The sequence below is a fragment of the Phyllostomus hastatus genome, unplaced genomic scaffold (assembly GCF_019186645.2).
Source record: "Phyllostomus hastatus isolate PE091 unplaced genomic scaffold, TTU_PhHast_1.1 phas_contig_137, whole genome shotgun sequence".
NCBI classification, from domain to species: domain Eukaryota; kingdom Metazoa; phylum Chordata; class Mammalia; order Chiroptera; family Phyllostomidae; genus Phyllostomus; species Phyllostomus hastatus.
Window position 1 is genome coordinate 17,393,071 of NW_025333583.1, and position 23,786 is coordinate 17,416,856.

Sequence of the window (23,786 nt, forward strand, 5' to 3'; positions counted from 1 at the left end):
ATGGAGTTGGAGAAGATTTTTTTAAAAACCACCTTTCTTTTAAGGAGGATTTTCACATAAATGTATGTGGAGAATTTTTTCCCTGGAAGAGGAATGTTACTTCTGTATGTAATCCAGTCAACAGACCCAAGGTGAAATTTTATAGGACAAAGTTTGTTTTGTCTACATATTTTACTTCATATATACTTTATTTTTTAACAGGTATGGAGACACCAAATCTCTTTTCCAGTATTTCTAGCTTCCCTGGGGTTAACTAGCCTCACAGTCCACACTGATGGGATGTGACTTAGAAAATCCAGGTCTAATCAAAGCCCTTCCTTGACCCAGGAGAGAAGGCTTGGGTAGACCACACAACATGGAGCCCGTGGAGCTGCTCCCTCGTACTGCTGTTCAGGTCCCTGGGTCTCCCAGACCCAGCTCGGCAGGAGAGCATCTGTGTGCTGCAGATCAGCGACACTAAGGAGGACCACGTGTGATGCTCTCAACATGCCTATGGTCTGGGCTGGCTGATTGGAGGACATCTGGTGATTCCTTGAGAGACTAGTAATTTTGTCCCTGGGCCGCTGTCAAGTGTTATCACCACCACAGTGAGTAGAAAAGACGGCATGGGAAGGACTATTTTTCTTTCTTGTAAATGATATCCCTGAAATTAGAAATAATCGTGATCATCTGTTAGTCTACAGAGCAGCCATCTCACGACAGCGCTGTGCCCCCGGGAACTGATGGCTCTTCGGAGGATACAGCTCAAGGACAGAGCAGCCGCAGTAAAGGCACCGGGAGAGCTGTACTTCCGTGAGGGCTCGACGGGCACGTGGCGTGCAGGACACTGATGCAGACACTGGCTACTTGTAAGACAAACCCACCAGGTAGTTCCAACTTTAGATTTTGCTGGTGTGGATTAAGTATCTTTTCATTCTTAAAATGCCTGCTCCCAAATATATATGTAAACTTCAAATTTCAATTATTAACCCTTTTTATAATAAAATGGGCAATATCCTGAAAATCTTCTTTTCAAAAACAAATTAAGATAAAGACTGCTATATCACTCTCAATCAATGGAGAAAATATTAGAGTCTGTCATTCAGATCGTCTTTAAAAAGAGCTACAATTGTTGATAATTCCTCATTGTTTTTGTGAACCTATTTGACTGGTGATGATTCAATTTGTTATAAGAATCCTAATAAAACACTCATACGAAAGCATTTTTGCCAATAAATAGTAAGGGGAAAAAAGTCTGTATTTTAAAATGGCTTTTACAAGTGGAGGAGCAATGGAAGCTTTGGGACCATCGCTTCAATTAGGAAAACACCCTAAGCACCCCGATATTTTTTTGTGCCCCACATTGTCCCAGACAGGAGAAGGTTCTCCACTGCACGAGGAGACAGCACGACACGAACACATCCAAGTCACACCACAAGTGGCACGACCACGGGAAACACATCAACGAGACGACACAGGGGTCAGCTCACACACCGGGAACCACACGGAAACACTCGGAAACGCATAAAGATGCTTACTCTATTCCCCACCCTGTGCCTCCAAAAATCACCCCCAGGGCCAGAATGGTGCCGGCCACGGCACCTATTAGCCTGCTTGTGGCCATGTTCACTGTGTGGAGGGAAAAACGGAGATGTTTTTTAACAGAGGAAATTAATTACACACTGATTTCACTCACATACCGAATAACTTCTTCAGGAAATGCTTGTTATATATTAAAATCAGTTATATATTAAAATCTTTGCTTGGTGACTTGACATTAAACTGCATACACACTGAAAATATTCAAGGATAATTTTGAATTTATCTTCACACACCAAAAACCCTAATTAAAAACATAATCTCTTATATTCTTGGACACATAAATAATCCAACTGGAGTTATAGTTCCTATAAGGAGTGAGGTGAAATTAAAATGTAATTTAAACTGTGTAACAGCAAATCTATATTTTAGTCAGAAAAGTCATAAGCCATTAGTATATTTTTAAACAAATTCTTGAACTATAAAATATGTCTAAGAAGCTAAATCTTTTGAAAATCCAGAACTTACTCAATTCCGTGAAAATCTTACAAATTTAAAAAAGAGTATCTTTAAAATTAAATGAATCGTTAACTGGGAAAACTGTTTTACCGGGAAAAGGATATTTCAAATAACCCTGCAACGTTTGTGTTTCTGCCACAGCATTCGACGTTTCGTTTTTTGTTTAGAGTCTTCAGTGTGTGGACTTTGCCCTGAGAAAAGGAAGGGTCTCTGGGAAACTGTATTAATTGCTTTGGACCAGCGAGTGGCAGGTTACTGAGGAAATAATACCTGTGCACCACGGCTTCTGCCTACCGCTTTCGGTGCAAATGGGACCGGAATGAGCCCGGTCTCCAAGGCAAGATGCACCGGCAAGATGAAGTTTAGGGTTAAAGTAGGAAGGCAGAATATTTATGGTTGAGTGTGTCTGTGTATCCACATGTGTGCGTGCAAACGTGTGGACATATAAGCACTCTGTCCCATATTTCAAGTGAATCGAAAGTACTGGCTCCCTGTCCCTTTCCCAATGAAAGCGGAAGTCAGCTGTCACAAGGCTGCAGTCACACAGACTGCGCCGTGAGACACAGTGAAACAAAACACAGAGCCACAACGGGAAGCTGCAATGTCTTAAGGCTTAATATGGGGATCATTAACCCCTTTAGCTAAATATTCTCCTAAAGGAGAGTGAACCTTAGATCTCTGACCCAGGTGAGCAAGTGTACAATTACTTTATTTTACCGCAGGGCAAATCATAGGAGTGAGATTCTAGTTTCATTATTAACTAAGCACGGCCTGAGTTGTTCCTAAAAACAAAAAAAAAGATGGCACACGACAGAAAACAGAGCAGCTCCCGGGAGTGCTGAAGGGAAAGGAAAAAAGAGCAACATAGAAGGTGTTGGTAATGTTTTCCAAATACGACAATACCTGATAATACTAAACCTAGACGATAGCTCAGATTTCCGAACTGTAGAGGCAAATACTGGGATGAAAGCTATGCTAGATATAATGCCTCATATTTTTTAGACCTTAGGAAATCCTTGCTTTCAGAATACTAAATTTACTGGGATACATCATGTTAAATATATATATATATATTTTTTTTTTGCCTAAGTTTTAGGCATTGGCTCTTAGAGCCAAAGTACACACGAGTCCTAGTACCTCTTCAATTTTTATATAAGCCACATATGCTAAATTACAGGAAATACCCTCCTGTAAAATGTGATGCTGAATGAAAATGTGTTCACATGTTAAAAATTATAGTGACTGTATGAATGATGAATAAAAATAACTGTTTAACAAGGCTTTTGTAGTTGCCGAGGATGTCATTTATTACTGCAGAATCAAGAGGATTAGGCAATCTGCAGTGTAGATGTTAGAAGCACAACCGGAGGGAACAAGACATTTCTACAGATGCTTCAAATTCAAGAAAAACAGGTATAGTCTATAATCTCTGCTGATAAGTAGGCACTCTTAACAGCAAAGCGAGATAAAAGTGGGAAGATAGCTTTTTCAAAAGTATCCTCTCTCATCCTCGTCCTTCCCTCCTTCCTCCCTGCGGTAACTTTAAATTCTGGCATACTGAAAATATGTGTAAAATCCATTTGATTCTTTATCAGGATGCTTAGCAGGCTTATCTCTTTCAGTTCGTAGTTTCTCAATCTGTTTTCAGATGGAAGTGAATTAACAGGCGGGTGGATTTGGACAGGGGCCGTACTTGGAAACGGAGATCTCAGCTGTTCTTCACGGCTACAAAAAATGTATCATCTCAGTAAAAAGACATTCCTTGGACCTTTGGGGGCCTATGCTCTGGTTGTACTTCTGTGCTAATTTATTTATTATATAACTGTGTTTGTTCACTCACTCACTCATTATCTACTAAATGCCTTTTTCTTCCAGGAACTATGCTGAGCATGTGATGGGATATCTTTTTTTCTTTTTTCACCCCACCAAACCTGAAGATGAAGTTCTTAAAGATTCTAGCTAATAACACAATCACTGTATTGTGAACTTAACTTTGCTCCCTAACTCTTTGGCATGCCTATCTTTCATTGTAACTTGATTTAATTTAATTGTGGAAATTATTTATTGCCTGGCAGCATGTTTTGATTTTTGTTTCCTTATTTCTGTTGTTTGTTGGTATACTAGTATTACTTTTAGTCTTAGCCTCTGCTATCCAGTTCATATGTGCTAAAAGGTAGAATTTTTTTAAAGTATATAATATCAAGAGGAAAACTATGAATTTTCTCCTTTTCTAAAGAATTTCTACTTAATATGTAGAATTCTTTTACAGACATCATACTTCAGACATTTTGAAATTGCATTTCAGAAACTAAGTGGTTGGTTTTTTCCCTTTTCTTTTCCTTCTGACTCTCAGAGAGTTTCTGAAACACTAAGGTGCACGATTCAGCCCATGTAATTACAATGAACCAAAACGGGCTGTGGGGCCATGCCCCTCAGTACCCACACTTCAAACACAGGAGGCCCCGAAGCTGTCCCTTGTACTCTGTGACCCAAAGTTCTTTCTGTGGGGATTTATTATTTTTGCTAAAATTTCAGATTAGGATAAATACTAGATATCCTCCTTATGCTTTAGATTACCCCACTGGCATGACAGATGTTCTGTGTAGCTCCATACTTCATGTCAGAAACACACTCAGATCTCCTCCTTCTTTTCCATGAAATAATAATTTTTAAAAAGTTCACTTGGGGATACAGAGGGACAACTATCTAAAGAAATGAAAAACACATATTTTACACGAGAATATTAACTCAGCCAGTTTAGCAGTCAATAAAAATGTCATGGCATTTTTCTGAACCCAAACAAAAGAAACACACAGTTGTTGAAAAACTTTCAAATTTGGTAAATCCTTACATTACTGATGAGGCTATGATCAGTGAGAAAGGTAACAGAGATGCAAGCATATGTGAGCATGACCATATCTGACCTACCCACCGCAGGTGTGTGCACTCACACAGGGGGCCATCTTTTACAAAGATACATGCGAAAGGTAAATGCTAACACTCCTCAAGGTGTTAAGACTTAGAAATTACTGTTTTCAAAATACTAAATGCTAAAAATAGAATACTCCCTTCGATAAGCAATGGATCAGCTAAGCTTAATCATTACCTAACTATTGTTTCACCTTTTCTAACTTAATGCATACTCAGCTTTAAATGAGGTAGTGTGCAATGTCAGAAAAAGCCCTGGGCTCCAGATCAGGTAATCTATGTTTTATTCTTGGCTCTGTCCCTAACTATCCGTTAACCCTGTTGATTAAATTGGTTTTTGCATTTGTAAAATGCAAATTGCCACTAAGGCCTTTCTGTCTGGTTTGATGACTACGGTCAGGATGAAACGGTGTGAGCAGAGCTTTCTGGAGACGTTCTATGTCCTTCCATACCAATGAAAACATTTGTTAGGGTCCAGTATCTTCTCTCCTCTCTTATAACGGTGATGTAAACCACCCAATGAGAGAAGTTCCACTTTTGTACTCCACAATAAGCACCACAATGCAAAGATGCCTACAAGTTGATAAAAATTATGGGTACTTGACATGATTCTACCCACAGTAGGGGGGGGTGGATCCTAGGTCCTTTAAAAAAAAGTTCAATGTACTCTATTCTTACAAAACAAACTAAAGTAATTTCTTCCAATGAGTTCAGTGAAAATGAGTTGGGAGAAGAGAGATCACAAGAGTCTTTGGAGATAAAATAAATGACAATGAGAAAAAATAAAGCATATGTAATGGAAAATGTTTTTTTCAAAACCTTACATTGCTTTTGCTTCAAGATCCTATTGCTTGCTTTTTAATACTTTTGATTTGAGAAACTGGAACTAATAATCTAGCGTGGTGCAAGCAGTGGACAAAGGTGGACAACTTCAGCTAGTGCAGCGGCTACAACGGCAATTCTTTCACGCACATTTTCAGTCCCCACCCAGATGAAGAGGTGAGACTTTTAATTCGTCCAGAAGTTTATAATTAAAATGAGGGAAATACCCAAAATACATCAGTTCATTTCTGACATCCTCGACTCAATGGAAACAGAGTCACGGGATTCACCTTTACTTTTACTAACTTGGTCTCAACCCGAAGGGCTGTAGTGGAGTATGATCTATCTTTTATGCCATGCGGTTCATGATTTTAAAAAAGAAGCAATAGTTTCATTGTGCTTCTTGAATTTTTTCTCTATAACAAGGAAATATAATAAAATTAAATAAAACTAAGTATTTTTAATACCTTCTCATTGTATGTATACAGAAAAACCTTCATCGAATGGACATGACAGGCCCAATGACTGTGGGCGCTGCTCACTACGTGAGGCGAGCACCTGCAGAGGGCCCAGACACCGGGTTCCGGAAGGCCAGTGCCAGTCAAATCAGCTCCACCACGAGAAAGGATACACAGCATTCAGCTATGGAGAAAACCATAGCTCCTCACACAGCTGCTGAACCCACTGATCGGGGGGATCATTGGAGAACTTGTTCCCTGGCATATGTCGTCAGTTTGGCTAAAATAAATTCTTATAAAATTTTTTTTAAAAAAGAAAGTACTGCTTGTTGAAATATCCTGAGTTTATTACCTATTATGCTTCCTGAAGGCAATACAAATGGATAATGCTAAAAAGAAAATCAGCACACTAATATGCAGCATTTCTTCTCCTTTACATATTCCCAAAGGGAAGGGATATAATATTTATTGAGTGCCTACCATGTGCTAAGGATGTGCTGTCTTTTAAATAGTAGACAGTCAATAAATATTTACTATCTGGATAAAAATAGAAATATATAGTTTCTCTCTCATCTTCTCTTAACCAGTATATCAAAAATAAAATCATAAAATCTACAACAAAGTATTGTAGTTTTGATCTCTGTTATTCCGTTTTTACTAGCATATTAACCGATTTTTCTACAGAAGCTAAAAAAGATATAAATAAAGGTAAAAACTATTATTTAGTTGAACTATAACTACTTGATTTTTCTGGAAATCTAATAATTTATAATAATAACTATTCTTCATGTATATTAATTAATAGCTTTTTTCAGTTTAACCAAGATTATTAGAAATTAAGAGGACTTCAACAATTTGAGAACCAATGGTTACATTACTCTTACCCCAATGGCTCCTCTGTTTCATTAAGAGACAATGGAAAAAAATACAACAGGAACAAAATATACCGAATACTTATATTGACCACTTCTGAGTTGTGGAATAAAAGGGTGGTTTTTCTTTTCTTTTTATTTTATTTTTTCACATTTTATTTGAATGTCCAACATGGGGCATATATTATTAATTCAACAGGAAAAAACATTATCAAAATGAATTTTGATACCAAAGAGACAAAATTTAGATTTGAATGTGATTTTCTTTTTAATCTTTCCTGTATTTTCAAAATTTCCTCTAATAAACATGTGTTATTTGAAAGACCAAAAAGGTTATCTTTACAGGTAATGTGGAATAGCACCATATTAAATAGCAAGAAAACAAAACAAACCATAAAAAGACTGCTGTGAATATAGCCTTCTCTAGAATGTAGCTGTTTGCATTATGCCTCCAATTAAGTTTTCTAGGCCTGGGTGGGTGCAGGAATAAGGAACAGACAGAGCCAGGCAATTAATAACCCCCTACCTAAGGAAAAAAGGCAGAGTCTAAGCCACCTGAACTCTGTTCATTTATTCAGGTATCCGTATACATTCCTGGAGGAAACAGCTTTTAGGTCTTTAAGAGAATCACAGACGTGCTATGCAAAGAAAATTTGGAAACAATGAACCTCTGTATGTCCTGTCAGAGTCTAGATACTCTCTAATTCTAACTTCTGTGGTGAAATCCACAAATTTTTTATTCTAGTTTTAAAGTAACAAAGGGCTACATGTACAAGTGGAATTGGTTCCTTTTTAGTAATAGAAGAACAGAAACAGACTGTGAGGGTGTGATTGTGATTCTTATAGAATTTTAATATAACAGGCACGTTAAGCAAATGTATGAAAAGTGTTTCAACACACCCACTATTACTGAACATTACTCACGTACCTGAATAGCCTAAATCTCTTCCGGAATTAAGGGCTTTAGACTTTCATATGCTTTTGAAATCATATTTTCCCACATGAAATAACACTGAACTTCAGAGAGTTTAAATAAGCTTTTATCCAAAACTAGGCAGATCAAAATGACACTATTTCTATACATGTTTTTCCTAACTGCAGGGAAAAAACATGGCGATTATTTATAAGATACTGTCAGCAGTACCGAGAGAGAGAACCTGATGGACAATGTCACTGGGACACACCATTCATTCCAGTAACTCCTTGGTTTCTCAGGTCTGTGCAGTGCAGCTGACAACTTTTCTTGATCTTTGAAAACCACATGATGGGTTGCCATGAGGGAGAATGATGACAAAGTGAATACCCTATTCAGGATGACACACGCTACAATACAGCAATATGTTAACAGAGGAGAACGGGCCTGACATTGGGCACTTGGGGCCTCGTCCCAGCCCTGCCTCGGGCTACCTGGATGAGCTCAGCAAGTCACCTGACCTCAGGGCCTGGGGGTTCTCATCTCTAGAATGAGGACGGTGTAGTTAGCTAGCCACTGAGACTCCTTTTAATTTTAAAATTCTAATTTCTCTCCTTTTAATGGTTGATTAAAACAAGTTTCAGATCTTTCATGTTGTCTTTGAAGAATTCAAGTCCCATGAAAAATTCCAACTGCTTCTTAAATCAAAAGTGTCTTTAACACAGAGCATAAAAGATGACAACCTCCATGTTCACCTTTCAAGTATTGAAGAATGTTATCCACAAAGATTCCCAGCTATGAGAAAACTGACATAGCTTAGACAAACTATGAAATGATTGACATCTGTGGTTATGAAAAAAGAATGAAGTTGAAAGAAAAGAAAGTGGAAGAAAAGAAACTGTATATTTACTTCTTCCTAATCTCAGTTCTAGAAGAAGGGATAATGCAAATATTTTTTCAATACTAGAATCCTTAATTCTGCAGTAGCATGAACTATACACTTTAATGGCTAAAGAGATATTCTTATGTGCCTCCTTTCAAATCTATTAAGTTGTTCTATTGGCACCATCAGAAGAGTACCAATGAATTTATTAGCATGCTGGGAAATGAAACTGAAATCACACAAACCCTTGGGTCCTTCATCCTTGGAGGGGTGAAGGTTCCTGACTGGATCCCGGATACTGCAGTCCGTTCCTGCCCAGGTGAAATCACAGATGCAAGTGGCTTCGTTACTACACACCTGCAAAAAGGAAAGACCAGAGATGGAACATTTTCCTGTCCTTGACAGAATGCTGATGATAAACATAAAAGAGACATGGGACCAGGCAGACACTTTAGAAACCATTTCGAATTTTTTAAAGTCTGCCACAGTGTTAGATATCAGACAAGGGGAAACCATGAGTGGGTCAGAGAGTTGAATGGTGGTTTTTCAGTTAACTAACAACAACCCAAAAGATGAAAAGGAAGGCATTTTATATTAAATGTTAATCATTCACGTTGATATTATCTAAGTACACATATGTCTGACAATGTATTGATAGTTTTTTCATAAGTAGTTGCTAGAAACATATTTTAGAAACTATATTTTAGAAACATATACACTTAATTCAAGGAATTAATAGAGACTGGTCTCAAGAGGCACGGCCAGAGATAAAGACCAGGAGACATAAATCACCAATGCATTGTATTACCTCACCACATTCAACACCAAATTTCATTGGGTGGCCCTGTCCAGCCAAACGACCACCCCTCCCACCTTCCCTGCCTGCCCAGAGTAGCTCTTCTCTCAGTCGTCCGGGCCAAGGCCCTCCTAAAGTAGTGTTTGCCTCCTCTCCAGTCCTCTGGGGACCAAGCAGCAGCTGGAAGGGACTTGGAATTTAGATGAAACATATAGCCATCTGCAAACTACAGACAGAGGAGGTTAAACCCTTATCTGCCTGGGAAAAACATTCAGAAACAGACTATCAGAGCTGACATAATCAACCTTAAGCCTATTGGTATAAGAAGTGTTTTAATCTGAAATGTTATAACACTGTGATTATGATTAACGAGATCAAATTTGACCTTTTTTTTTAACAAGATGAAAAAGTGGGAAGTATAGTTGAGAGTCAAAGGCTCTTTTAATGTATTAAGTTTTATAATGCTTACAAAGCAATGACTTGAGTAATGAAAGGTTCTGCCCACTGCTTTTATTTTAATGCAGCAAGTATTGAGAATTTACTATGTGTCAGGTACCTACGCTAAGTGATTTATGCACAGCACCTCATTTATCCTCACACTAGCACCCTGATGAATGAGAGAGCTTAAGTGACTTGCCCAAGGTCATTGGGATAGCAAGAAGCAGAGTCAGGATTCAAACTCAGGATTCTTTCTAGCCCTTGATCCATGCTCTTGATCACTAGGCTACACAGCTTCCCTTGTGAGCCTCTGAGCCAACCAAACCTGAAACTATAGTTGCTGGGCATATGCTTTTTAGGTCTTTCCACCTTGTTTATCCAATAGCACTTGCTTAGCTCTCTATATTTTGGGTCCTTTTTACCTTCATCCCAGCATCTTCCTTTTCTGTTAAAGTTCTCAGTTTCTTCATGTTCCTTTTATCCATTTCTGAGGTCTGTATAAATTTTGAAACATCTTTCTTTCACTAAGCCAAGTTTAAATAATTATTAAGATTTGTTTTTAGACATTAAGCCTAGGTATGCCAGGTGTGTCTGCCCAAACACTTTGTTCACAGAATCAAGGATGTGCGCGGGTAGAGGGAGCATCTCTTTGACTGGCAATGATACAGATATAGTCACAGGACCTTAAACGTGTGAATTATATCAGCGAGCCAACCTTCAGTGTGGTGTGACCTTGTACACATAGATACCCCACATGCATGCTGAGTAGCCAAAAGGGAATCACTGAGAGGGTTCAGTTTATTTCAAATGGTATAAGTAATCCCATTGGGTTTTCACAGTTCCTTTAAAAATCATATCAATTTTCTTCCAACTCTTTAGATGTCAAGCTGTATGTAGAAAATGTGGTGAATACAAATAGCCAGTGACAAAAGAGAACATGAAAATACAGCATCTCAATACATATGTGTGTTACCGTTAGCAGATAAGGGTACTAAGAAAAGAAAATCATAGTCAATGCACAGACACTGGCAACAGCCACAGAAGGAGAGCTGCTGAACTGGAAGTCCAAGCACCGTGAACTCTGAGGATGCCAGATAATAAAGGTCTGAACTGGAACGCTGATGCCTACTTACCCCATGGCCTGAACAGACTTTACCCTTGGAATCGAGTGGGCAGCTACTCATATTTAGGGCCTGAATCTGTAGGCACTTCCGATCTAAACACATCATGGACGGGCCGCACGGCGTTCCGTCTTCCACATAGCCCACGTCTGTATCATCATCTAAAACCACGTGAGCACCACTAAAAGGAGAAAGATATTCACACAGTCATTAGCGCTGCACTTACAAATGCAATGTCAACATGACTGAGCCTTGCTGTTAGGACACTGAAGAGGCTGCCATTGGACATGGACTTCTCCTAGCATTTCTCGACTCTTCCCTTTCCCTTTCCCCACCGCCTCTTAATAAAAGGGCATGATAAAAGAAACTACCTATCTTTAGCATTACTATAGCACCTGTCTTCAGGAAAAAAACGTCACTTGTACCAAGTGTATTCTAAATCTTCACTTGCAAGACCAACATTAAGACGATAAAGGAACCAATCTTATCATTTGCTCTCCATGGCTTTCCGATGTGTCATGGCACAAAAAGGCAGATGTTGAGCAAAAAGAGCAAATAAAAATATGTTGAAAATTATCATTAGATGATTCGATTATTCATGATAGAAAAAATAAAGTGGTTCTTCTCTACTGATACTGACTCCTACAATGTCAAAGTTCGAAACAACTTAAATTTGAATAATAGTCAATATCCTACAATTACTGACAGAGTACCTTGCTGACCAGTTTACGAATACACCAGTTCAGAATACAACAACATGATTTAATAAGGCCAGCGTGTCTAGAGACATGTGAAAACCTGCATATTCACAGGAAGCTTACGCGCTTCAAACTGCACTTGAAGACAACAGCGTTTTCCAGGGAGGATCTCCCTGTCGGAGACGCTGTGAGAACCGCCTTCGGGCCATGTGAAACACGGAAAAACAGCAATCATTTGACCAAGACAGCATTATCCAGTCTGGTTGGCCAGTCAACTCACTAAATTTTGGTCAAAATTACTTTTGGATGGCTCCAGATCTTACATTCACTCCCATAAGATGAAGGCTTGCTACTCTGAGGAGACGGGATGAGAGTCTGCAGATGCAGAAGGCAATTCTGTAGGGGGATGCCAAAAGCGTTTGGATCGACAGTACCATTTGACTGAAAGCACAGCGTCTTAGAATTATGACTACTTGGAATATAAGATGAGTCCCTGGCTTAAAAAATAAGCCTCATATTTTCTGTGCCTTGTACCCATAGGTAATTGGGTATCAAATGTTTGCCTACAGCTATAAGTAGTATTTTAGTAAATCGTTTCTATATGTGATGAAGTATTTATTAAACCACCTTCTAAACCAGACACATCTCCATGAAACAAAGCTTAAACTCTTTTTTTTTGGTAATAAATAATAAAACACAGTGTTCAAACAATGACATATTCCAATGCTTAAAGCTTTAATCATGGGTCTAAAGAGATAGCATAATTGTACTTTTAAGATTGTATAATTACAAAGAATGCCTCATTACTAATAACTGGCACAATTTTTGAACAAATGTAATTTGCAAGTCTAGACACGACTTTGTCTTGCAGATGACGCTTAGCATGAAAAGTGATGATAAAGCCTCAGTCAACATTCCTCTCCTGAGAAGTAGGAAATTTCCTTTGATTTTTCTAACTCTGTGATTCTCATGATTCATTCATTAGGTTCCCCAATATTTAACGTTACCTGCAGTCAATGACCCGGCCCTGATGATAGAAGGAAGTGGGGATGATCTCTCCCTGAAGTTGGCCAATACGTGGAGCTCGTGTGAGATTGGTGCAGAGTAAAAATCCACAGAACACATCACTAAACATGTTTTAAAAAGAAGAGTAAGACAGGAGGAATTATGCTAAAAAAATCAAAGCTATTCAGTCCATAAAATTCAAAATGTGAAAACATTTTCTTTCTTTCCAAACAAAAACATCAGGTCAGATACTGCTGGTTGGCTATGCCCCCCCTGCTCCCTGGCGGACAGGGTCACACTGTTGTTTGGAGGTAGCAAAGGGCTCAGCCCTGAGAGACACCAGGACTGGTGCCTGAGCTAGTCACGCCCTTCCATTCCCATATCCTCTTTCGCAGCCATCCTTCCTTCTTATCCATCTAGAGCTACAAGTGGCTTGTGGGTGTTGAGAAACGAGAAGAAGCTGGCTAAGAAGTTGCTTGGGAGAATTTTGCTTTCTAGATAGAAGCTCAGAGCCTGACAGGAAGATCTTTGGTTCCTGCCTTGGCTTCCTGCCTTTGAACGTGAATTCTTTCCATCTAACCTGTAATCGTTAAGTTCATAAGCATGAAGATACAAACTCTGTATGCAACAACATGCAGAGTGAAGGGGCAAAAATGATCTGGGTGCTAAGAGAGGAAAGAAGGGGAAGGGCCTGGTTACAGAAAAAGTGTGAATGACCCACGGGCATGGACAACAGGGTGGGGAGTGACTGTGGAAGCCGGGGCAGGAGGTGGGCAGGGAGAGCAACAAGGGGAAAAATGGGACACCTGCAATAGAACAACAACAAAAAAAATGGTAAAAAAAATAAGATGTCCTTAACATTTTTAAATGTACTAAAATTTCCACAAAAAGGCAAAAAAGAAAAGTAGAAGAAATCACCTGGGTGTTTAGTGACATTATTCAATGACTCATCCACCACGAGGGCTCCTACCTCCAGCCCATTTAAGTAAACCATGACTTTCTTTTAAAAAATGGGCAAAGGATTAAAGTCGTACATCACACACACAAAAGGAAATCCACTGTCCAAAAATGCATGAAAATGTACTACATTCCAACTGTAATTAGGGAAGTGAAAATTAAAACCACAATCACATAGCAGTTCACACTCACCGGAACAGAGAAAAGTAAAAAGTCGGGTAATACCAAGCACTGGTGAGAATGCAGCCCCAAACTCTCATACACATATTACTGCCAGTAGGGTTTACTGCAGTACACCCGTTTTAACAAGAAAACAGTACGGCATTACTTTGGTGGCACTGAAAACATACATCCCTATTTTATGGATAATCACAGTTATTTTTCTTGTGGGCACAGGCCTTAGAAAAATGTGTCCGTATGTGCACTAAGCTGTGTGTAAAGAACACTCACAGCAGCATGGCTCCTAATACCCCAAACACAGAAACAATCGAAATGTCTACCAATGCAGAATGGGGAAATAAATTGTGGTGTATGGCAACAAATGTGAATGAAGGTGAAACAAGTGGACAAAAAAAATGAACATTTAAAACACTGAACTTGAGAAGCAAAATACAAAATAATACAGAAAGTATGATTCCTTTTATATAAAGTTATCAAAACTTTTAGCAAAACACTTAGCCAAATGTTCATGAAATGAACAAAAATGGTATTTTACTTTGAGTGCCCCCCAAATGTACACAGTCTACATGTGTTGCTTTGGAGCTCTGCATATACTAGACCATGCATAGGACCTATCTTGTAGCAACAGTGTCCAATTAAAACCTAATATTAATTTGTAATACTGTGGCAAAGCATCTCTTCAAAACAAGCATCAGGTAAAACACAGCATGTGAGAAATTTCCTGAGTTTTACAGAAATGGTGAGTCCATGCCATAGAAACAGTGTAGTCTGTGGCCATATCCCCACATATTTTTTAAATGTATACTTTAAAATTTAAAATACTTGACACTGACTTACAAATCAGTCACATTTACTCTGGGTCCAGTTCACACTGGGAGCGGGGCTTCCCCGCCCACTGCTCGGGCCCCAAGGCCGGTCACTCACTGTTTGCTGCACTGGATCCATCGGTCTCCGTCCTTCCCACAGTTCCCCTTCTCCGTGCCTTCTGTGTTCAGCTTCTCGTAACAGAACTTGTCAGACCCTGAAGCCTCTTTTGGAGATGAGCGAGAGAAGGAAATTTACTTTAGCTATCTTCATTATTGATAAACAAACAAATAAATAAAGAGAACTATATTATAGTTCTCTAAATAAAGTAGTTCTCTTTATTACACCAGTGGCACGCCAGTAAATGTTTGACAACTGATTCTCCAGAAAAACAAATCTTAATTTGTAGCACTGACCAATTTTTCCATGGTATAAATACCATTACGTAACGTTCCATGGTGCAATACATGGTGAATTTCAAAGTATCAGTGTGATGTTGACTGGCTTCTAAAATTCCTGAAATTTTAACAGATGGCTCTCCCAAGCGAATACAAGATCGCTTCAACACACCACTGCTTTTAACTTGAGAGACAATGCACTCCCAATGCTTGCTGGTGAGTTGAGGGTAGGAAGTAGCAATGATCATCAGCAGAAATTAGTAAAGTGACACATAGAAGACTACTAAACATTCTTATTGTTGTTTTATATTAATATTAGGAGATACCATAAAGTCTTAGCCAATTGACATTTTACGTTGGCACCTGGGTGTCTATATTTAAACCTTTTGAAAGAAGTATGTCTCTACTGTCTTTTGTCTGTCAAAACTGAAGCACCAAGAGTAAATCTTTTAGTTAAATGGCACTGGCCAAGCACTTATGCATGGGCTCCATTCTCCTTTTGTGTACTTTCTGTTTCTTTGGAGGTGACCCAGCCTCAACCACATAGCACGCCCATTTCTCTTTCTTCTGGTCTGGCCCTCGTGAACTGGAGTTCACTGGAGAGGCACTGCCAATGTCAGGAAGATGGTGCGCGTTAACATTCCTAGAACGTCCTGAGAATCATGGCACGCACCCAAATCTCTGTCTGCCTGCACTTGAGGCAGCACCTGCATTTCTTCACTTGACACTGAGGCTAACAGATTGCAGAATTTAAAAAATAAGGGCTAGAACTTTCCTGGGGTAAAATAACAGAAAACTACCTTTTGGAGGTAACTGTTAAATCCAGGATACAAAATAAATTATGCAAAGGGCTGGGTAATGAATGTGACCATTGCACTCAACCTAGTCTTTCCAAGTGGATGTACTATCCCTTCTCTGACAGACACAAGCACTGACCGACACTGTTCAGTTCTGATGACCAGTCACCAACTTCAGCAATTGTTATTGGTGGTTCTGTGACTAAGATTCACAGTTCTCTTTATTTCATCCTTTTGCAGATTTTTAAAAAGAACACATCACTCCAAACTACACATCTCTTTCAGCAAGACTGGTGGAGAAGAACAATATGAAGAGAAGATTGTGTGTGACCGTCAACAGGAAAACGCAACCTACTCGTTCCCCAGATGTACTGACACTGGTTGTCCCGGGTCTTGCACTCCCCACTGTAGCAGCGGCCCTGGGGACAGGGACACATGCATTAGCAGGCACAAGGAGCCAGTTCTGTTTCCTCCCCCCACAATTTTCACAGTGAAAATGAGAATCACAAACATCTTAGGACAAGCGCAAGCCTAACAGGCCATTAAAATCTAAAACTCCGAATGGACCTCATAGTACAGCTCTTTAAATCTAACCTGATCACCTAAAATTTTAAATTTTATGGTAAACAAAAATTGGTATACTTCTTTGGATAAGACCAAAATGATGCTGAGCTTCTTCTGTTTGTGAATAGTTAGGTTATCACATGGCTTTAGGGAGAAAAAACACATTATAACAGATTGTCATATTTTTTCATAATAAACAGACTGGAGTTACTGAAAGATAGTCACAACTCAATAAATTAGATTCCTAATTTTTGCCCTTAATCTGGACAATTTATCATCAGAGTTAAATATAATACAATTAGTATTTGGTATGATACAAAGCAACTCTGTATTAGAAGACCACTCGAATAATTTACTATTGTTTGAGTTATAATTTCCTTTTAAAAATTACATTTATTTAAAAAAACCCTTGTAAGCAAATTCATTTAAAATTATTTTTAAAATGAACATGCCAGCATACCTGATTTTGATTGCATGCGTATCCATCTTGCTTATGAAGGTTTGGTGGGCACTGAAAAATACAATCTTTTTAGTTAATGTTCATCATGTTAAATACCTTCAGGTTACATGCACAATATATAAAATAAGCAAAGAAATTCAAGCATTGTGAATATATAATTAGAAGTGTTTAGGAAAAATGTGAGTAATTCCTTAAGTAGATTATACAAATTAATTCTCCCATTATAGGTAAAAATTAATAAATTAGGTCCACACAGTTGGTGTTTTTTTATGTTTCTCTGTTTTCCATGACGTAGACTGGAATAATAACTTATATTTACTTGCCTACAGAGTTAAAAGCAGAGGGATTAAAATGGACAATGAAGAGATATGAATCAGCTTGTTATGCAGGAGCAGACACATTCAGGAACTAATTTATAGACTCGCTCAGCTCTGTGAAAGATGTCAAATCTATATTTGACACCCACAACGTGTGCGTATAGGCAATATTATTGAAAGAGAGAGAGAGAGAGAGAAAGAGAAGGAAGGAAGGAAGGAAGGAAGGAAGGAAGGGAGAGAGAGAGAGAGAGAGAGAGAGAGAGAGAGAGAGAGAGAAAGAAAGAAAGAAAGAAAGAAAGAAAGAAAGAAAGAAAGAGAGAAGGAAAGAAAGGAGGGAGGGAGGGAGGGGGAGGAAGAAGGGAAGAAAGAAAAAAAGAGAGAAAGAAAAGAAGGAAGGAAGAAAGATCCTCCCTTCAAGTCCATGTAAGTGCTGTATCTCCATTACATTTCTGACCTCTCAAACCACAGACCTGTTACTAGAACAATCCTGATGTGATGGATATTTCTTTTGCCAGGTCTATTTATCAAATAATTATTTAAAAGTACACTTCATTTTCGCCCCAAATGATCCTGAATACATTAAGTTAAAGTGTTTATTCTCTGTGCATTTCATTTACCACATTTAAGTCAGCTAAAAAAAAAGTTCAATCCAAAGTCTCTGGTACAGTGTTCAAAGCAAATGTGAAAAGGGAAACACACACACACACACACACACACACATGTGGCAAGTAAGAAACACAGCAATATGCACTGAGGTCCTGCCTTAGTTTTCTGTCACCTCCTCAGGAAAGGACAGTTGCACTCTTTCAATTATCCAGGCCCCAAATAATTGGAACCATCTTCTATTTCTCTCTTTCTAGACATCACAGAAAGCTAACACTTTACTAAGGAACACTTTGGGATAAAGTGCTTGGGTTCTACCTCTTTCTACAGAATATCTGACTCTATTATAAGCCGTCATTCACTACAGCTTTTCATTCAACCTGATGGTGACTATTCAAAGGATATAATTATCAGCACTAAACCCTGGCATACCGAGCCAACTACACAAAAACAGAGATCCCTGTGGTCTCTTTCATCCATCCAAATCCACTCAAAACACAGTCATTATCTTATTAATCACTAACATTAATTATTCACCGACTCCAAGACAAATACAACCGCATGGAACAAAAGTGAACAAGAAATGCTGCTACCACAATAGGCACGTCAGGGTCTAAAATTAATTTGTCGTATTTGCTCTTTTGTGATGGTTCAGTAAGAAAGAACTCATAGAATTCCTTACCAATGAAAAACTTCTTCACCTTATTACAAGCTGTCACAGCTACATGCAAGATTTCTCATCAATTGAGTTTTAGTTTAGGCTAATAAAAGCCAGTGGCTTATCGCTGGAACGTTTAACAAGGGAAATTATGGAATGTTTTATGGTCCTGGGAGACACTGAAAACAGGAGAACCATCAATCTGTGCACTTCCTTCTGCCTGCGTGGTAACAGGCCTGTGAGCACAGCTCAGGACACCGTCTCCAAACGCTACCCCAGCCCCACTTCCGCGCTGTGCACGAGGGTTCCCATGAGGGAGGCTTCAGTGCGGTAGCAGTTAAATGGGCTTGATTTTAAGTCATGTCCTACTACCCATTGAGAGGACATATTTCACAGCACCAACAAAAAAAACATTTCCCACATCTTTCTAAAATATCTTTACTGTGTCACCCAGTGTTGTGTGACAAGGAGTTCTCTCGGTTGCACAAGTATAGCTGATTCCATTGTAAACTGGGAAGTTTCAAAGAACCTCAAAGCCATTAGTTGATGCTAACACCAAAATTAAGCAAAAACATACCATGAGATAAAAGAGATAAAGTCATGATGTCGCCAGTCATACTGATTCTCAGCAATGCAGAAATTCTCAAAGATCACATTTTCTTCATCATTATTAGTATGGATTAAGTTCAAAGTTCACTGCCCCTCACAAAGCCAAAGACCTGGAAGGTGCCTCAATCCCTCTCTGCCAATTACCTGTTTCAGGCTCCGTCTTGTCGTTTAAGGAAATCACTAAGAGAACATGCTATCCTAATAGGCCTCTGAGAAATTAATAATATGGTTTTTACTTTAGACATATGAGATAAAAAGAACATTTTTAAAAATTTAGACAATAGAATATTTGATTGAACACAGAGCTCTCATAATAAAAGTCCTGTTTCCAGGAAATGCTATGGCAACTCAGGAGTTAAAGGTGGAAATGGAAATATTATACTTCTAAAAGAGCTGAATAGACAGAACCAAAACAATGTATGATGGGTACAAAAATAGTATTATTCTGTAAAACTAAAAATATAACTCAGGGACATGTGTATCAGGAATGTCAGAATACTTGACATAAAACACAAAATCCACATGATTCTTACACTTTGCCACTATGTTGTAACACATTTTACAAAGAAACCTATTTACATATTTAAATATAAGAAATAGATACACATAAAAATCACAAAAGAACAGCCTGAACACATTTCAACTGTACCATATCCTCACAAGGGCCTGTGAGGACTGAGTCCCAGATGATATCTATCGAGAACTTTCAAAAAGGTCACCTGGAACCTTTCTTTCCCTCTGCTCTTGTCCTTCCAGGGAAGGAAGCTCAGTGTAACTCCAGCTCCTCTCAGGTCCCTCACTCACTCCTTCCCCAGGCAGATAGAGCAGCTGACTGGTTGATAAACTTGGGAAGAAGAACGGCATTCCGGCTCTGGTCCACTACTCCTCTCTTGCTTAGTCCCACAAATCATTCTCTCTAGCTCCTCCATGACATACAAGTGAAGGGCCAGGTGTTGCAGAAAGAAGTCAGCCCAGACCACTTCTGTCAATAACCTGTTGCTATAGCCTGAATCTGGGATCTAGAAAGAGGGCCATTTAGCCCTCACACTAAGCCATGGCTTTTAACTTGGACATTTTCAAGAATAAAAATGATATGCTGGCCTCCATCTCTACTCTATTTATTGGTAGCTCCCTGGAAACAATACACTCTGGCCATAGGTAACTCCACTCCTAGGAACCTATCCTAATTAGCTAACCTTAAACAAGAAACACTCTTAAAAAGCCATAAAGGTGTCTCTGCCATATTAATTATAATAAAAAAAAGTTGCCAACAATCTAAATATCCATCACTGGATACAGAAGTCAACTAATACATATGAGAAATTCATGCAATCATAAAAATGATATTTTTATGTAATAAATGGTAATAGTATAGGAAATACTTTTTAAGTAACATCAGAATGAATAGGAAGGTAGAATAAAATCCAGAATTCTTGCCAAGTTCCGACCTATCCTGATTCCTGACTTCCCCCTGAACTGCTCTTGCTATTCTACAGCTAGCTCTGCTTTCATTCCATTTCTGGAAGAAGTCAAGCTTCCGTACCTGCTCTTTTCTGCCAAGGTCCTTCTCATCTGTGTTTCTACTTAAATGCCAGCTCCTCCAAAACGATATACCTGACCACCCCACCAAAAGCTCCTGCTCCACCATTGTTTTCATATCACCTCATTCTATGCTTAGCTTTTAGCCCCATCTGATATCGTGTTCATTTTTTTTCCTCCACCCAGCAGAATGGAAGAGCCAGAAAAGCAAGGATTTGTCCATTTTGATCCCTACCACATCCCAATATTTACAGCAGTGCGTGACATACAGTAGGTGCTCAAGCAATGTTCATCTGAATGACAAATGAAGACTTTAAATAACATGACATTAACTTTTAAAGCCATAAAAAGCACATAAATAAGGAAGGTTAGAAGTCGACATGAATTATAACGTTACAATAACTTTGACGTGAGGAAGACCACACCACAGCCTGTGAACCGCGAAGCTGGGCTTCGTAAGCAGGAGCTGAGGAAGGAGGCTCCGCTCCCAGCCCCGCTCCACCCAGAGCAGCGCGGCTTGTCTCCTGCCTTCTGCACTGGGCTTCCATCCAAACTCTTGTTTTTAAAAAGGGTTTTGTGGCTTAAGAATGTTTGGAAACAGTACATTAGTGCTTCATTAGTGTTTTAGATGTGGGGATCAGGAAAGAAAAATCAATTAGTTGGGTATAAACCATATAAAGGGAACTAATTATGAAAAGGAAACTTGGAAGAAAAAGAGATTTAGATCCAAAAATCACAACAAATGTTCTTAAAATAAAGGCAGGGTGGAGAACTAGAAATTACTAGAAAACAAAGCAAAACAAAGCAAACAGCCAAAGCATATTCGCACATGTAATCCACATGGAAAGCTCTAAGATGTGCATTTACACATAACATGTGGTACCGAGAACTCAGACCGCCGTACCTGGCCGGAGTCCCCAGTACAGTACTCGGTGATGTCACACCCATTCACAGCATCCCGACATTCATATCCTCTTGGCTGAAACTGCAAATCAAAATTCAGCGTTAGGAACTAGTACTCATTACTATTTCATAGAGTTAGCATTCTGAGGTTCACCTATAATTTTGATATTCTCTCACAACTATCACCAAACTCTTAGCATGAATTAGCGAGATGGTTGCAGCACAGAGGCAAGGCCCAGTTACCACTCACTGTAGGAAATACGAATCATTAGCCAAGGCAGTGAATGTTCGGATTTCACAACCCACTGTCTCGGAGTATCAGTTGTAAAACACAATGTGATGGCAATTATGCAAAGATGCAACACTGGTGTGCCGTAAGACAGAACAATACTAAGATATAAACATTTAGGATTTTTCTGAAGATTTGTGTACATGCCCAATGTCCACTAACAAACAATAATCTTGGATATTAATCTTGCTTTAGCTAAATATAACACAATCAAATTTCAGTGGTTTCCTTTGGTAACACCAGTGAATGCCTTCTGTATACAAGGGACTTTGTTTGTCTGAGAGGGAGTAAGTAAAAGATGCAGGAAAAAGCCCATGACCTTCAAGCAACTTATAATCTGGACATAAGGTGAGTATAAACTAAGCTGGAATCTTCTGGAATACCGTAATGTTTAATACCCATTAATACTGAATAAAATAATCAACACTGTGTACTTTTATGGGTAAAAGTAATATTAGAGGTTTTTACAGATGAGAAATGGGAAGATTTTAAAAAATGACTTTTCAAAATTAACTGACCTCCATGCATGGAAGGAACTATGTGCCCATACACACATAAACACACATTCATACAGTGCTTCCTTATGCAGCTTTTTTGCCTTTATAGGGGATTTAAAGAGTTAAATGTATGAAATGTGAGCACTAGCTTTTATGCTCAGGGTCTAAAATGAAAAGACCACAGGAACTGTCCCTCTTCTATTCAACCACTTAACCTGCTTTTCACCTGTGTTAATAGGGCAACACTCAATGTCTATTTTGGAAGAAGTATGGATATAATTTTGAAGGAGACATTGGAGGATAGGATGGTTGACAGTGAATCACAGTAAGGGTAAATGTTGTTGCCCACAGAATTTGGGTAGATTTATTGATTTTACAAAATTGCCACGCACCCTGTCAACCAACCAATTTGCGACAAACCATACACATGCTCAATGTGTATACTGGGATATTCGGCTAATGTGCCAATGAAAAGAAAGGTGAAACTGTCCGGAAACTCACCAGACATGAGGTGTTGTTGCAGCAGGGACCGTCGCTGCAGTGGGCCCCATTGGAGAGAGAGCATTTCTTACAGCACACTCCATAGCATTCCTAGAAAAAATACTTCACGTAAGTAAGGGAGGAAGCTTACCCACTGGTCACTCAGCAGTCTCTCCACATTTGACTCATGCATAATTCAGACAAGGAGATTATACTACAGTAAAAAAAGTACTTTAGGAAAGAAATAATCACTTAAACAATGATAGATTTCCTTCCTGCCATATTCTCAACAAAGCATGATCTTCTGGGAAAGGGCTTCTCTACCAAAAAGGCAGCTTATTTCATAGTAGGTACCCCACCTTTGCACAGCTCTATTACATTCTTAGTGCTCAATCTAGTGTTATAAAGAAAAAAACACACAACACAGAAATAGAAGTGTGAGCTATGAATTTTTAAGAGGTAGGGAATTTGATTAGAAGGCTCTATTAGGTTTTTTTCTGATAGGGCCATAAGGACATGATTAACTCTAAAGCGCCCGAACTGGGATGGAGCACTGAGGAGCAAGATCAGAAAGAAAGGCAACAAGACCACAGTGGACGACAGTGCGGGCTTCTCACTAATGTTACCCATCTTTGCTCTGGGTGGGAGCTGCGCTGCAGGTAGAAACGAACCCTGATACCTACCACATGGAAACCACAGTCACACTCCTCCCCAGCTTCTACATATCCATTGCCACACTCTGTGGGCTCAAATAGCTGGA

General features: G+C 39.0%; 1 protein-coding gene across 1 annotated transcript in view; it reads right to left on the bottom strand.

Moving 5' to 3' along the window:
• Nucleotides 1–23,786, bottom strand: part of ADAM23 (ADAM metallopeptidase domain 23) — a 147,213-nt gene that overhangs the window by 12,780 nt on the left and 110,647 nt on the right. Inside the window, exons 16-24 of the mRNA XM_045855941.1 lie at nucleotides 23,710–23,781; nucleotides 23,048–23,137; nucleotides 21,762–21,842; nucleotides 17,132–17,182; nucleotides 16,463–16,526; nucleotides 15,033–15,138; nucleotides 12,974–13,093; nucleotides 11,281–11,449; nucleotides 9,159–9,270 (exon numbers count right to left, since the gene is read on the bottom strand). Of these exons, the coding sequence (XP_045711897.1) occupies nucleotides 9,159–9,270; nucleotides 11,281–11,449; nucleotides 12,974–13,093; nucleotides 15,033–15,138; nucleotides 16,463–16,526; nucleotides 17,132–17,182; nucleotides 21,762–21,842; nucleotides 23,048–23,137; nucleotides 23,710–23,781 (865 nt within the window). The remainder of the gene's footprint in view (nucleotides 1–9,158; nucleotides 9,271–11,280; nucleotides 11,450–12,973; nucleotides 13,094–15,032; nucleotides 15,139–16,462; nucleotides 16,527–17,131; nucleotides 17,183–21,761; nucleotides 21,843–23,047; nucleotides 23,138–23,709; nucleotides 23,782–23,786) is intronic.